The sequence below is a fragment of the Hippocampus comes genome, unplaced genomic scaffold, assembly GCF_001891065.2.
Source record: "Hippocampus comes isolate QL1 unplaced genomic scaffold, H_comes_QL1_v1.1 scaffold463, whole genome shotgun sequence".
Taxonomy (NCBI): domain Eukaryota; kingdom Metazoa; phylum Chordata; class Actinopteri; order Syngnathiformes; family Syngnathidae; genus Hippocampus; species Hippocampus comes.
Genome location: NW_017806181.1, coordinates 195,998 through 211,087, shown reverse-complemented (window position 1 = coordinate 211,087; position 15,090 = coordinate 195,998). Strand labels below are relative to the sequence as shown.

The window sequence follows — 15,090 nt, the reverse complement described above, 5'->3', positions numbered from 1 at the left end:
GGGGGGGGGGTCGCACATACTCGCGGGTTAGCAGACAGACTCTGGACGACGAAGACCACGGGACTCCCAGCTGATTTGATGGCGTGGACCGCCTCTTCATGACTGGCAGCTCGTAGGTCCACACCCGACACCTGAGCGCACGCGCACACACGCACAACTTAAGATTTTTGCATTGCGTTTCACCTGCAGCGCATGATTGTACGATATCAGAAGAAGAAGAAGAAGAAATGAGACTGGGCCCACAGGTGCAGGAAGTAGACTGGCCCTCTGCGAGTCACGTTTCCGTGCACAAAGTCGACTGGGCCTCAGTCAACCGCATCAAATGAAAAGAGAGAAGCAGCAGTGACAAGCAAAGAAAGTTGGAAAAGGAGGAGGGGGGGAGGGGGGGCGAAGGAGTGGTGGGGCTACACAGGAGGTACCTGCAGGATCTTGTCCCCGGTCTTGAGGGCACGGGTGGCGTGGGCGGGACTTCCGCGGAGTACCTGCTTGATGAAGATCCCCTTGAGTTCTTCGCCGTTCCTCAGACGCTTGATGACGTGATGGCCGCCCACGATGCTCAGGCCCAGCGACTCGCCCGCCTCGGGGCGTACCTCCACCCTGCGCGCGCACGTGTCACCAAAATGGCCGCTTGGCTTGAATGTCCGCCGGGGGGTGAGGGGGCATTACCTGCGCGGTGGTCCCCAGTGACTGAAGCGAGGAGTTTCCTCACCTTCGCCCTGTTCGCGCTCTGGAAGCTCCCTGCACACACGCACACACACTGAGCAAGATGGCGCGCACGGTCGGCGCGTCTCCCACCGCGACTCACCCGCCCCCTCTTCTGGCAGCAGAGAATCCTCCGTGACTGCGCCTCCTCCGCTTCTCAGCGTCAATCATCCTGACGACGGACCTGCGGCGACAAACGCGAGCAGTCGACAAAATCACCACCAGACGGCGGCATAGACGACAGTAAGCCGGGGAGGGGAGGACTCACTCGGTGTCTGTACCGCTGAGTTCCGAGTCGGCCTCGGCGTCGCCGCCTGGGCCTGCGCGCGCGTTTTGCATTGAGTTTATGGCTGGCGAAATCAAAGTCAAACGTGGATCCGGCTCACCAGGAAGTTGTCCGTCTTTGGTCTGCAAGGCAAACGCAAAGAGCGGATGAGTGGCGAGGTCTCCCGCTGGCAAAAGCCAGTTTGCGGCACGGCGAAAGGGGGCACCCCGTGACAAGCCCCCTTTTTCGACATTGGGTTTCTATTTGACCAAAGTGACCTCGCCCTGCGCGTCATTTTGCACGGCTTGGACATTTATCCGGGGTCGGAAAGAGAAGACGGGGCCGGCGGAGGGCCGGCGGTCTCGGCGAGCCCCGCCTCCTCCTCCGCTGGGCCGAGGGCCGAACCCTGCGAGGAGCTCACGTGAGCGAGCTCACCACCAGACGGCGGCATAGACGACAGTAAGCCGGGGAGGGGAGGACTCACTCGGTGTCTGTACCGCTGAGTTCCGAGTCGGCCTCGGCGTCGCCGCCTGGGCCTGCGCGCGCGTTTTGCATTGAGTTTATGGCTGGCGAAATCAAAGTCAAACGTGGATCCGGCTCACCAGGAAGTTGTCCGTCTTTGGTCTGCAAGGCAAACGCAAAGAGCGGATGAGTGGCGAGGTCTCCCGCTGGCAAAAGCCAGTTTGCGGCACGGCGAAAGGGGGCACCCCGTGACAAGCCCCCTTTTTCGACATTGGGTTTCTATTTGACCAAAGTGACCTCGCCCTGCGCGTCATTTTGCACGGCTTGGACATTTATCCGGGGTCGGAAAGAGAAACGGGAAAAACGCTTCGCCGCAGGCTCGGGCGGGCATTTGGACGAGCGACGGCGGCGGGCGAAAAGTTGCAACTGGCCTGTTGCGTGTCCGAGGACGCCGCCTTCCACCGCTCCCACCAAGGGGGCGCCGTCGTCTCCGTCTCGTCGTCGTCCACCGCCATCTCCCCGCCCTCGTCCTCCTCTTCCTCGGCGGGGTCGGACGTCAGGGAAGACGGGGCCGGCGGAGGGCCGGCGGTCTCGGCGAGCCCCGCCTCCTCCTCCGCTGGGCCGAGGGCCGAACCCTGCGAGGAGCTCACGTGAGCGAGCGAGCGAGCGACGTGGAAAAGTCGCCCATCGAGCGAGGCCAAAGCAAACGCGTGCTCGGCGTGACCGCAACACGGAAGACCGGCAAGTCGGGAACGACGGCCCGTCGTCGGCTCATTCCCGACGAGCCCGGTGTGCAATTTAGCCGGCGGTCTCGAGCGCAGCTTGCCAGCTTTTGCGGCGCTGCCGAGCAACACGTGAGACGGAATCAAAGAGGAAGTCACGTCGCGCAACCCTTTCCTGCGGTGACCTAATACTGCGGTAGCCGTGGACCGGGACGGCACCCCCGCCCCCGCCCCCGCCGCCGCACCCACTCCACTTAAGAGTGCAGCGATGTCGTCAAGCTGATGGAGCACTTTGCCGCGTCCCGACATCCGGCTGACTCAGCGACTCTCGTGGCGCGCGAGCAGGACGAGGGGGACAGACGGGGGAGGGGGATGAAGAAGGAGAGGAGGAGGGAGGCGGATAGAAGGTGAAAGGGATGCGGGCCACTTTGGCACTGGATTCCGGTCCAGCTTTCGCTCCCCACGTTGGGCCGGCGCGGAACGGGCCCTCGTCCGCAATCGAGTCCGTAAAGTCCAGGCGGGAGGAAAGAAGGAAAGCCTGAAGGAAGGAAAATAGAAGAAAAAAAGTAGGCAAGGACGAAAGAAGGAAGCACGACAGAAAGGTGCCGGAAGAGGAAGGAGGTGCGAAAAGAGCAACGGGCGAAGGAGGCGGCGGCATCTCATGCCGTTGACGGAAACCAACTGGTCGCCGGGAAGCAGAGCGCCGGCGCGCTCGGCCGCGCCGCCCGCCACCAGCGAGCGGATCACCATCACGCAGCCGCCGGGGTCCAAAGGGTCCTGAAGACAAAACAAAAAGAGGAAAACGGCGTGCCGGCGAGCTCGGCCGGCAGCGGCTTGCGCAGGCCCAGCCGCACTGCGCCGGCCGGCGCCCCCTTGAGGACGCTCACGGCCCGCTCCAGGCTCAGGCCCTCCAGCCGGATGAGGAAAACGCCGCCTCGTCGTCAAGCGCGGCGTTTGCGGGCGGCGCGCCGGCGAGCTCAGGGACGTGGCCGTCGGGCGGAGAGCCTCCGTCCGGGCGACCGAACTCGCGGTCCCATCGCAACCATTCATCGAGTGACGTCGGCGACGGCCCAAAGCGTCCGAGCGAATGTCGGAAGGCTTTCCGATTGCTCGACGGCTCTTTGCCGATGCCGCCGCGCGCCGCTCCGTTGACGCTGGGCTGAAGACGACGAAGCCCCCGAAAAACACGAAACTGGCTGTGTTGACAATCGCCGAGTCACCAAATTGGGATTTTTTTTTTTTCTACCCGTATGTAATCAACTCTTCTCACGCTAGGCGAGTCCACCCCCGTTGCGTTCACACGTCCCATTTTATATCGGTGCTGCGTCGCAAACTAGCATTTACTCCGGAGTCCATTTTTTTTAACCACCTCCTGAGCAGGGTTCGATTTGCTCCGGATGAAGCCGTTTTCAGGGGCGACACCGCAATCACTTGGTACGTACGTGCGAAGGCTCTACGGGGACACATTCAAGTCAACTTTATGGCCTGAAACGGATGCTCTTCCTTTTTTGGCTTGTTGTAGGATGGCAGCAATCCACTTCCGTACTTTGCAAGTGAAAAAACGACTGGGGGCCTTTTCCGGAAATAATTGACCGTCAAATCATTTTCTACACTACGTACGTCCATTCAAAAAAAAAAAAAGTTTCTCCGTTTCTCCGCTCGTACTTTTGCCACCTGCGGTCGTGATGGAAGGAGGTGTTGGTGTGCACTTGCGCAGAAACCTTGGCGTTGTCTGGCGGGCACTCGCAAGTTTGCAGCCCAGGCAGGAAGCCACGCAAGTGCCAAACTTTTGTTGAACGCCGCTGTATGCCCGCTGCATACAGCGGGCGCGCGCGCACCTACGTAGACGCGCGCGCGGCGGCGCTCCCCCCCGCTAGCGTCGTCGGGGGAGCGCGGCTCGGGTCGAGGCCGGCTCGGCGTGCCAACTTTTTGTATTTTTGGAAGCGGCGAGATGGCTACAGGTGATGACGCTCCGCCTACTTCATTTTGCAAACGCCAATTTTCTGCCAAGAGCTTGAGCGCGCCAAACTACACTCTCTCCGGCCCCTCAGCTTGGAGGTGGAGGAGGGGGGCGGGGCGGGGGGAAACCGCGCCGACAGACGAAGAGCTCCGAGTGCGCAGGGACGGAGGGGAGGCCGCGCCGAGCCACGTGGAACCACGTTGCGGCGGGCCGGGTACCTGGTAGTCCAGAATGCTGAAGCCCAGGCCTTGGCCGGCTTCCTTGCGGAGCTCCAACACGTCCACCTCAGAAGACCACAGGGCCAGCTCGCCACCTTCCTCCTCCGATTCCTGCCGGCACATCGCTCTCGTGTTCAGCGTCCGCCTGTTCGTCAGACGCGAGCGCGACCGTGTTCGAAGTTTGCTTAAAGGGGGCAGGGGGATATATTCGGACGGGAGAAGGAATTAAGGTGAACCAGTCGGCCGCCTCCTGTGCGCGGGAGGAAGATGGAAGACCAAGTGAGCCGCTGCACTTGCTGTCGCCGGCTTCATCTCCGACTGGCAAACTCAAACTGAAACGGTCGCAACTTTGAAGGGGCCCTTGGGTTGCGGCTCACTCGCTTAACTTCACGAAGACGTTCGTCTGCCGATGACTCGTTCGCTCAAACCAATTTGAAAAAAAAGAAAAAAAAACCAAATAATCATGTCCATTTGCTTTGCTTGACTTCAAAATGGGACATTGCAGAAAAGGAACTGATGGACTGATTCGAATCGCGGCGGAGCGACTGGACCAGGAAGTGAATCTCGATTTGAGAAACATCTGATTTCAAATTTGAAACGATTTTTTTTTTTTTTGTGCGCAGGAAAAAGCAAATGACAAATTTCAAAACACGTTTGCCACCCCCCTTCCCCCAACCAATCAAGTCCAACTCATTCCAACGATATTATCAATCGCAAGCGACGACCTACGTCATCCACGCCGCGTCCGCGTCGTTCCGACTCTTTTTCGGCTTCTGAGTCGGACGTCAGCTGTCGGCAGCAGACCAGCGTAAAAGGCGGCGGCGCCTCCTTGAGGAAGGACAGCACCTCCCGACGAGACTTTCCGCACAGCGGCACCTGGTTCACCTGCAAGGTACGCGCTGATGTTGGATGGGCAACAAAGAGGAAGCTCGGATGGGGCCGGCGCTTTTGTTGGCATGCAAATTGTCAGGGCCGTCCTGAAAGCCAAGCCGGCACCTGGTTCACCTGCAAGGTACGCGCTGATGTTGGACGGGCAACAAAGAGGGCGCTTTTGTTGCCATGCAAATTGTCACGGCCGTCCTGAAAGCCAAGGGAAGGCCATTTGACAACTCATTCATTCATCAATGAATCGCAACTTATCTTGCACCGGGTGCCGGGCCCAGGAAGCGACACGCCCACGCGGGCGCTGCGAGCGGCGCAGCCTGATTTTTCGGGCTCGCGCAGAAAGCAAAAAATACATCGTCCGGAGGGCGCCTCAAATCCCCCCAAACTCCCCAACCGGAGGTCGCGTTTCCAGCTCAGGGGCCCGCCGGCTGAGGACCAATTTTGCGCGTTCACCTCCAGCAGCTCGTCCTCTGCTCTCAGGACGCCATCTTTGTCCACGGGGCCTCCGGGCACCACGCAGGAGAGGTAGTGGTGGCCGTCGAACGAGTCCAACTCCAGGCCCAGGCGAAGCGTGTGGACGGGAAGGAGCTGCGGGCAAACGCGACACGTCACGTCACGTCGCGTGACATCACGCGGGAGGAAATCGGGCCACCCGCGTGCGTCACCTTGGAGGACCTCTGCGGCTGGGCGTGGTCCTCAATCGCGGGATGCAACTTGACCACCTGAAAGAAGGGCCTTCGAGTCTCACCCGTGCAACAATTCATTGAGCAACCCTCCGACTGACTCTGGCCTGCCGCCGGCAGGTAAATTGGGCAATGAGCTCGGGCCGCTACGGCTACGATCTGCGGCTCCGCTGACCGTTTGCCTTTGACACGAGTGTGTCGGAAGGGGGACGGGGGTTCGCTGAGAACACTCGTCGCGTCTCACCAGGACTTGGTGGTTTGGACCGAGAGCCCGCTGCCACTTGGCCTTCAGAGCCGCCTCAGGAGCTGCACACAAACCGGACGAGGAAATCACACATGCGCGTGCGCAACAACGGACAGCCCAAAATTGGCAAATAAAACACACTGGCGCCGTATTTCTTGTGCGGTGTCGAATGCTCCATCTCGCTTAAGGTGAGCCGCGGTTGCTATGGTAACCTGGTTCAAGCTGATGTCGGTCCGCTGCTGAGCTCACCACAAAAAATAAAAAAATGGCAGCACTCTAGATTAAATTAGCATTGCTAAACGCGGCCGGGCCATCATTAATCTTTGGCATTGAGAAGAATAAAAAAGCTCGTGCATCCGCACTGCGCCGTGCGCCAACGGCTAGCGGGCACATTCGCAAGCAAGAATGGAAACGCCTTCGGCCAGCAGCAAACTTCGACTTGAAAGGCTGTCCGGGGAATCCCTCCCTCCCTCGCGAGTCCGCCATTTTTCGGACACTGCCGGAATGTGCGGTAAGTAGAGGTTAACCTCTAGATGGCGCACCGTCTTGTGGTATCTTGCAAGGAACTGTGTTGAAGCAGGTGGAGGAGTTTCATTTAACGTAGTGTTTGCCACCATCTTGTGGCTTTGAGGGGGAGAGGTGCCAATCACGACAAAGTAAGCAGACCGACTACCAAACCTTGTGTGTGTGTGTGTGTGTGTGTGTGTGTGTGTGTGGGTGTGTGTGTGTGTGTGCATGCGCTCACTGCTGCTTGAGTTGTGTGTGTCCAAATACGTCGTCTTGAAGTCTGGTGACCTTCGCAGTGACCCACGAGAAGACTCCACTGAAAAACACACACACCATCAGAGATAGTATTACACACAAATAGAAGAACAAAAATACGGGAACCCCCCCACCCCGAAACACACACACACTCGCGCACGTAGGGTAATGACACAACACAACCACAGGCGGCGCTGGGGTTAGCTACCTCTGTCCAGGGACCTTTCGGCGGCGTTGTTGTTCCTACGGACGAGCGTGAGGAGCACGGTGCGTCCCGTCCGTTTCATGACCTCCACGACTTCCTGATTGGTCAGACCGTGGAGGCTGACACCGTCCAGCTGGACGAGCACAAGACAAACGCGGGCGTCACCACGGCGCTGCATCCGCCTTGACGATCCCTCAGCGCAAGCGAGTTGGCCATCTTGTAAGGCTGTCGGAAAGCATCGTGACTAGCGCCGCGCTAACAATACGATAAGTTATTCGAGGTGCCTGTTTTTTTTTTTCTTTCTTTCTTTCTTGAAATGTATGTCTGGGGAACGGAGAAATTGGAGAGGAGCGCACTTCAGACCCCCGCCGCTAGAGAGCGCCAGCAAACTTCACAGCTGGCATCAAGTCTTTGGTTTCCATGCGGCGCAAGGACAATTTCAGTTGGCGGCACGACGGCATCATTAAGTTGCTTCGCCAAACGCCAACAGGTATCACAGAAGAAGAAGAAAGAACAACATATGTTGGATGTAGTTTGTATGCAGTTGTTGTGAAACGGTGGGGGGGGGTTTGGGGGGGCGGGGGGCAATGGGAGGGATTTAATTCATTTCAGTCAGGGGAAAGACGACTGGCGTTGCGCGCGTGGTCACCCAACAAACTCAACTTGTTCAAGGTGCGACTTGATAGCGGTTAGGATGACGATGGCCAACGCGGACAGAACAATGATGACATCGACACAGCGTCGGCGGCGGCGGTCTTCTTACGGCAATGAGTCGGTCTTGAACTCTGATGTTGCCGCTGTGATGGGCGGCGCTGCCCGGGACCACGTGCTTGATGAACACGCCCACCGCATCTGTCAGGAGAAGGACAACACCACCGTGAAGAGATGGGCCCGGATGCTACGCTTCCGAAAACTTGAACCTCGGCTCAACAAAGAAGAAAGAAGAGGAGGGAGAAGACTTAGCTCGTCCCCCTGGCTAGCTCGCCCAAGTGGAACATGGGGGGGTCGTACAGCGCTGACAGAGCACATCTTACCGTGGTAAATGTACAGGTGGTATCCTAGGAAGAAGTAAGAAGAGAAAAGGGCGAGGGGACGCGGTGAGGCGGGCTACCGTGACTGGTGAGGGGGTTTTGTCCAATGATGGAGATTCCGAGGCTTTCTCCGTCTTTCTTGGTGAGCGGAACCTCGTGTATCTCGTAGCCGTCCAGGTTGGGCTGAAACGCAAAGGCGCAAAGTGGGAAGCGAGCGGCGGGGAAAGAGGAAGCGGCAAAAAGGAAGGCGCGAGTCGGTGGTCGGAGGGAGCGGCGGGGACTGGGGGCGAGTCCCGCCCGCTCACCGGAAGGTGGGGAGCAGAAAGGAGGGGTCGGCAAGGAGGAAGTCAACTCCGCGGCGGGAAGTGGGATGGAGGAGGCGGGGAAGAGGACGTCACGGCCGCTCACCGTCTTGTCGGGCCGGCGCCGGGGCTGCCGAGGGAACGACACGGGGGCGGAGTCGGGCGGCGGCGGAGGGGATTTGCTCTTCTGACCGCCCCGGCCCCTGGCGACCAGCATGGTCACCCGACTCCCGCACGCTCGCAGCACCTGGACCACCTCGTCGCTGCTGAGCCCGTCGGTGGGCGTGGCACCGATGCGAAGGATGCGGTCGCCCGGGCGCAGGCGCCCGTCCTGATCGGAGCGCCGCGTGAGCAGGAGAGAAGGAGCGGAGGAGGAAGAGGAAAGAAGCGCGCGCCGCGCACGTACCCTGTCGGCGGCGCCGCCCCCGACGAGCGTCCGGACCACCACGCCGGCGGTCTTCCCGCCCACGATGCCAAAGCCCAGGCCCGAGCCGTCGTTGAGCAGCTGGATCTCTTCCGCGTGAGCCCACTCGGCCTCGGAGAAGGTCACGCCGCGATCTCTCGTCGGAGACGGGCCGACGGCCGGGGGGCCGTTTGATGTTGAAATGTGAGGTTGAGCTCGTCTTACGGCGTTGACGTCGGCGGCGGCGGCGGGCGGTGAACACGATGGGAGTGACGTCTGCGGCGGCGTGTCCCCGGGGGGGCGGTCCCTGGCGACCGTCAAGTCCACCGTGGGGCGGGGCATCTGCAGCCAAGCCAACGCCTGACGCCGACTCATGCCCGCCTCCAGGGGGCGCCCGTTGATCACCAGGATCTGATCGAGCACCTGCAGGCGCCCGTCCCTGTCCGAGCAGACGCAAGGCCATCAAAATGCGCTGGCGGAATTTAAAGCGGTTAACCCTTGGCTGTATGAGCATCAACGAGCGCCAGCATTGTTCCCTTCCCTCGTGTGAACTGGGGTGAAAATTGTGGAAGAAGGCAGGCCCGGCTGGCCGAGCGTCACCTGTCAGCGACGCCTCCGGGCTGGATGTGTTTGACGAAGACGTCGGGACCGCCGCTTCCCGGGTGGAGGCCCGCCACGCTGAAGCCCAGACCGCCTGACGCCGGACGCGTCAGATGCACGCGCTCCGTCGGCCGACCCTGAAGTTGGGACCCGCCGCGCCGCGTGCCCACACGGTAAACACCAAAATAAAACAATCACCAACGCACTTTCACAAACACACACAAACCATCGTACGGACAGGCAAGGATGCAAACGCACGCATGCACGATTTGCGCTCATCACGTGACCACATTGAGGGTTTGCGCGGTACTCACCGCGGCCACGGCCGCGATCCACCGGTGAAGGCGGTCGGGCGAAGGAGGGGCCTCGAGGACGAGCGCGGCCGAGTCGTCGGTCGGGACGGCCGAGGACGGGGGCGAGGCGCGGCTGGCCGCGGACGCGCTGTTCGGCGCAAAGCCCGAGCGCCGGCTGCCCTCCGGAAGCGGCGTACTTAACTGGAGAGGCGGGAAGGAGGACGGCAGGCCGTGAGGCCACAAAGGCAGACGCTCGCAACTCAAGTCGCCGTTCCCTCCCAAGAGATTGCGAATGCCATTTATCCGTTCCGGCCTCATTTGGTCTGCAGAACAACACGCTTGACCAAATCCTGCAGCGCAGTCGTGATGTCGTCAAACGGAATGAATTTTTTTTTTTTTTTTGGGTCCCACTTTGAATCCAATGGACGGCCCATTGTGCTTGGCCACCTGGGGGCAGCATAGGGCAGGTGGACAGCCCAACTCCTCGCAGAGGATAAAGAAGACAAGCACTCAAGAAATTGGTTCGACTCAATGTCTCCATTGTGTTGCAGTGCAGCAAGTGCTCAAATCACGCCAACAAATTCAACTCAACCCTCACTTGCAACCCCACACACACACACACACACACACACAAACTGATAAATTCAACTCAAGACTCATGCAAATACACTCACATTCACTCGTCAAAGACATCCAAACTCCCTCACATGCACACATACTCGCCAACACCAAAACACACCACCTTTAGCGTGTGCGCACGCACGTGCACGCGCCCACACACAAAGTGCGCATGTAAAAAAATCAATGCCTTCCCTACAGGTAATGTATGAATGACCTTTCCTCTCACTTTGTGTCGTCGGGCGGGGGGCGGCGGCGACCGAGCGCCCAGGCGACCGAGCCGTTTGTCAAAGCGGGACGGCGGGTATTAAAGTGTGATTGATCGGCGCCGGGGAGGCCAACCATAAATAAAGTGCCGCCGACGCCTTCATAGAATTACAGTACATCGAGTCGCCGACACCCGTCGCGACCTTGGCGCCACTTACAATATGAAGCCCGCCATTATCTTAATTTGGACCCGCCATTGTTTATCGGCGAGGTCCAGCGCCGCGCCCAAGACGGAAACGGGACGCGCGCCTCATCTAACGGGCGTACGCCTCCAACGCGGTCAAGTGACATCACATCTCTTTCGTGCCGAGCTAACGTACATGCTCACTGTGAAGCCGCGTATCTGCCTTGAGATAAGAGTGATTTGAGTTTTTGGAAGATGTGGGCCATCTTTTTCTTTTTGCCTTGAGAAGCGCTGTACGTGTTTGACGGCGGTGAACTCACTTCAAGTCAACCATATTGCTCTGCTCTCTAAGTCACTTTAGCTTAATGCTAGCAAGGCTAAACGTGCACACAGACACGCACATTCATACACACACGCATGCATGCGACACACACAGACACGCCCACACACACGATGGTGTGGACATCGTGCGTACCTGCTCCTTGAGGTGGGCGACGGCGCTCTGCAAAGCGAGCACGTGCGCGAAGAGCGGGCTGTCCAAGGTCTCCCGGAGTGCCGCCACGCGGCCCACGTGGCCCCGCCACTCCTCCTCCTCGATGAGCTTGGCCCCCAGACGCTCGAGGGCCGCCGCCGCCCGCCGACACTCGCCGGGGGACACCGCCCCGGCGGGCGCCGGCCAAACTGGACCCGGGCCGGCCTTGTCCGGCATCCCGCGCGGCTCTGCAAGAAAAGACGCTCGATTCATCCGCGGCAAACGAATGACTTTGAAAACGACAGAAACGCATCCTCAAAGCAACGTCAAGCCCACTCGGTGCTCTCCAATACTCCTGATAAGAGACTTTGTCTTACATCTACAAAATATTCCCCAAAGGGGACCTCAATAACCGGCAATGGGGGTAGTTGGCAACCGGTTGAGGGTGCGCCCCGCCTGCTGCCCGATGATGGCCGGAATCGTCGCCGGCACGCCCGCGAGCCTCGAGCAGGAGAGGCGACTCGGATAACGGATGGAGGGATGATGCGCCAACTTCAACGGGAGGTCGAGTTGCAAGACTTTACTTGAGTGATTTCTTGACGCCGTACCACAGGTTGAGAATGGCTGATTGGGATCGACTGTTAGCATGACGGAATGCGATGACCTTCACTTAATCCCGCCCTCACAGCAACTATCTCCGCCCATGACTTGCGAGATCGACTGGCTGGCTGAAGAGCCTCCACTTTCAAGCAACAGCACCAGGGAAGCGCCAGCTATGAGGGGCGGTGCTGCCTTGAGCTGTGAATCGACCACATGCAGCCCACTGTCGTGTGGATGTGAGACTTTGTTGAAATTCTTCTCCAGCACCGGCCCTAATTTATTTTTGGACGATATTATCAAAGAGCAGCAGAGTTAGGTCACTACATGAGAAAAAAATGCAAATGCAATCTATTGAAACACCCAGCTTTGCTCTTTTTGGATACACTTAAGCATCTAGTAATTGACCGATAATACACAAAAAAAAGAGGACAGGCCCATCTGCCAAGGCTTCCTTCCATCATCGACCAGAGAGAATTGCTTCCTTCCATTTGGATGAATGCAAAACGTAAACGTACCATGTTCAAACGTGACACTCCGCACATGAACTCGGTTGGGTAACTTCAAATGTGAACCTCATCCCGTTGAAACGTGAACTTGACATGACACTGAGCACCTTAAAATGTCACACCTCACCTTCAAACTTGAACTTTGTGAATTCTACCATTTTAAAATATACCATGTCAGCGTTATCACTTTAAAAGGCGAAATGAAAAAGCTTCCGGATGGCGATTTAAAAATTGTTGACGTCTGTTGCAGGCCGGGCCACTGCCACTGCCAAACAAAGCGCACCGCGCAGGTCGACTCACCTACGCGGAAGCGAATTGGGAAGGTCGATGGGGGCGGGGCTGGGGGTCCAACAAAGCAAACAATTTGATGGTCCTCTTCGTCAATAGTTCACCGTAGCGAATAGCGAACATTGGAATGCGTCTATTGACACGCAGACAGAGTTTTCGATGGGCGGGGTCACTGTCTTCGCAGCAACAGGTGCATGAACACGAGATGAACAAAAACTCACACAAAAAAAGACAAAATAGACAATACAAACGAACAAAGTCATCCACTGGTGTGAACGCTGGAAAGAAAAAGCAAAGTTTCTGTCGTCTCACAACTTTGTCGGCTAGCTGCTAGCATGCGAACCACCTGATCTCAACGCCCCCCCCCCCAAAAAAAAGTCTCGTTTTGAGTTTTTCCCAAGCGGAAAAGACACTCGCGCAACGTGGCCATCGAGACAAGAGCGAAGAGAAGCGACGAGTTATTTCAGAAACTTTGGTCTCGAAAGTGACGCGAAACTCACTTGAAGCGGTTTCACTTGGACGACGCGATGCTGCCTTCACCTGCTGTGGGAAACACCGCCGCTCTTCTCAATACACGACACGGCAACGCCAACACACGCGTCGATGTCTTTCCCTGTTTTAATGGAGAGCTTCAGCATTTACCTCACAACGAACTCGAAGAGCCACGCGGGGGCACGTTCGCTTGAAATGTTGCCAGTGAAGGAGGATAACGCTGAATTTGTGACGTCCTTACCGCCCCCCAACCCCACCCGACAGCCTAGAAGGTGGTGCCTGGTGACGTCACAGACGCCGCCATGTCGCGGTGTTGTTGGTGCGCCGGCTCGGGGACGATGTTGTTGTTTTTCTTGTGTTGGGCGTCTTTTCGGTGGACGATTGTCGCGGCGGAGTTTGCGGAGGAGGTGGGCAGCTGCCACAACCTGAGACTCGGACAATATCCTTCCCATGACTCGCTTTACTCGTCTCGGACGTGCACGTCGATTTTATGCTAAGGTTGAGCTAGCACGTCGCTTAGCCGTCACCTGCGAACAGCCCAAAAAGTAAAAAAAAAAAACATGTCGCGGTGTGACATTGCGTCATTGTGCAAAGCCTTTGACACTGGACACGAGATAATTCGGTAAAAAAAAGCTCGGATGCGAGCGTCAGCCTTGACTCGTATTGAGTTTTTTTTTTCCTGGCTCATGTTGTTTCAATTACAATCTGTTGAGCTGGAACTAATAATCCTGTTGATAATATATTCATCTGTTAAAAAAAAAATGGGGAGGGGTGAGTAGAATTTTAAAAAAGGCGATGTTTGTAAATGACTTAGTTTAAAACACACACACACAAAGCAAATCAGTCTGCTTTCGTAGAAGATGACACAAATCGGGGCGGGGGGGGGGGCAATTCATTTGATCGATTCATTGTCGCACCTCTTTTCGTGTGATCTCACTTTGAAGGCGACGTATGGCCATCTATAATAGTTTTAATATCGTGCACCGGAGGGTTGACAAAGCGTGCTAAAATGTTGACGTGACTTCCCGTTTGGTCAATCCTTGACGGCGCCGCTGACGTATTTGTGTCACGATCCCAAGATCGACGAGGTCACTCAGGAGCCCCAAAATTGCCAAGACGCCACCGCCTGGGGTCTGTGCCGCGCCATCTTCGCAACCAGGGAGACCACCCACATGGCAGCACGCTCTGGAGTGCCAAGACGCCACCGCCTGGGGTCTGTGCCGCGCCCTCTCGCCATCTTCGCAACCAGGGAGACCACCCACGCGGCAGCACGCTCTGGAGTTTCTAACACGTGTGTGTGTGTGTGTGTTTGTTTGTGTCTAGTGGAGTGTCTTCCGGCTCCAAACGTCACCTGTCGCCTGTCCAACGGGACGCAATTCCACTTCAGCGGGGAGGAGGTGGGCTTCAATCGCAGCATTCCCTGTCGGAACGTGTGAGTACGGGCTTTTTCCATCTCCGCTTGAGGCACCGGAGGGTCTGAGTGCCGGCCCCCGCATCCTCGGGGTGTACAATGAGGGTCTTTGCATTTTGCATCCGGATTCTTTGGGCCGAGTCCAATCGATGATTAGGGGAGAAAGCCTTTGGACGTTGGCGTCCCGAGTCGTTTTGCAACCTCGGGGCTCGTCGGAAGACTGGAGTGCGCTCGCGTCGACCCTTTGGCGTGCCACCTGTTGTGCTTTCAGGAGCGGCTACTCGTACAAGGTGGCGGTGGCGTTGTCGCTCTTCCTGGGCTGGCTGGGCGCCGACCGCTTCTACCTGGGTTACCCTGCGCTCGGTAAGCCATCGCTTTGTTTGGTGTTTTGTCTTTGACACAAACGGCAGTCATAAATCAATCCGTCGGGGGCGCGGAAGCTGCCGTTGACTTTGTGCTGCCTTTGCGCCAGGCGTGCTGAAGTTCTGCACGGTGGGCTTCTGCGGCATCGGCACGCTGGTGGACTTCATCCTCATCGCCATGCAGGTCAGTGGCGGGCCGCGCTCGCCGCCGTC

General features: G+C 57.9%; 2 protein-coding genes across 2 annotated transcripts in view; one reads left to right on the top strand and one right to left on the bottom strand.

Annotated features, from left to right (window-relative positions):
- patj (PATJ crumbs cell polarity complex component) overlaps nt 1–13,159 on the bottom strand; it is a 19,503-nt gene extending 6,344 nt beyond the window's left edge. The window contains 23 exon segments of the mRNA XM_019855783.1: nt 21–131; nt 420–597; nt 667–738; nt 806–886; nt 1,452–1,591; nt 1,861–2,064; nt 2,513–2,689; nt 2,758–2,928; nt 4,330–4,440; nt 5,059–5,214; nt 5,668–5,802; nt 5,880–5,936; nt 6,142–6,203; nt 6,887–6,964; nt 7,112–7,241; nt 7,872–7,960; nt 8,220–8,322; nt 8,548–8,772; nt 8,848–9,283; nt 9,445–9,581; nt 9,759–9,938; nt 11,222–11,455; nt 12,625–13,159. Of these exon segments, the coding sequence (XP_019711342.1) occupies nt 21–131; nt 420–597; nt 667–738; nt 806–886; nt 1,452–1,591; nt 1,861–2,064; nt 2,513–2,689; nt 2,758–2,928; nt 4,330–4,440; nt 5,059–5,214; nt 5,668–5,802; nt 5,880–5,936; nt 6,142–6,203; nt 6,887–6,964; nt 7,112–7,241; nt 7,872–7,960; nt 8,220–8,322; nt 8,548–8,772; nt 8,848–9,283; nt 9,445–9,581; nt 9,759–9,938; nt 11,222–11,455 (3,267 nt within the window). The 5' untranslated portion in view covers nt 12,625–13,159.
- A 159-nt stretch (nt 13,160–13,318) lies between these two features.
- Nucleotides 13,319–15,090, top strand: part of tm2d1 (TM2 domain containing 1) — a 3,691-nt gene continuing 1,919 nt past the window's right edge. The window contains exons 1-5 of the mRNA XM_019855837.1: nt 13,319–13,543; nt 14,162–14,235; nt 14,428–14,536; nt 14,787–14,878; nt 14,988–15,061. Of these exons, the coding sequence (XP_019711396.1) occupies nt 13,407–13,543; nt 14,162–14,235; nt 14,428–14,536; nt 14,787–14,878; nt 14,988–15,061 (486 nt within the window). The 5' untranslated portion in view covers nt 13,319–13,406. The remainder of the gene's footprint in view (nt 13,544–14,161; nt 14,236–14,427; nt 14,537–14,786; nt 14,879–14,987; nt 15,062–15,090) is intronic.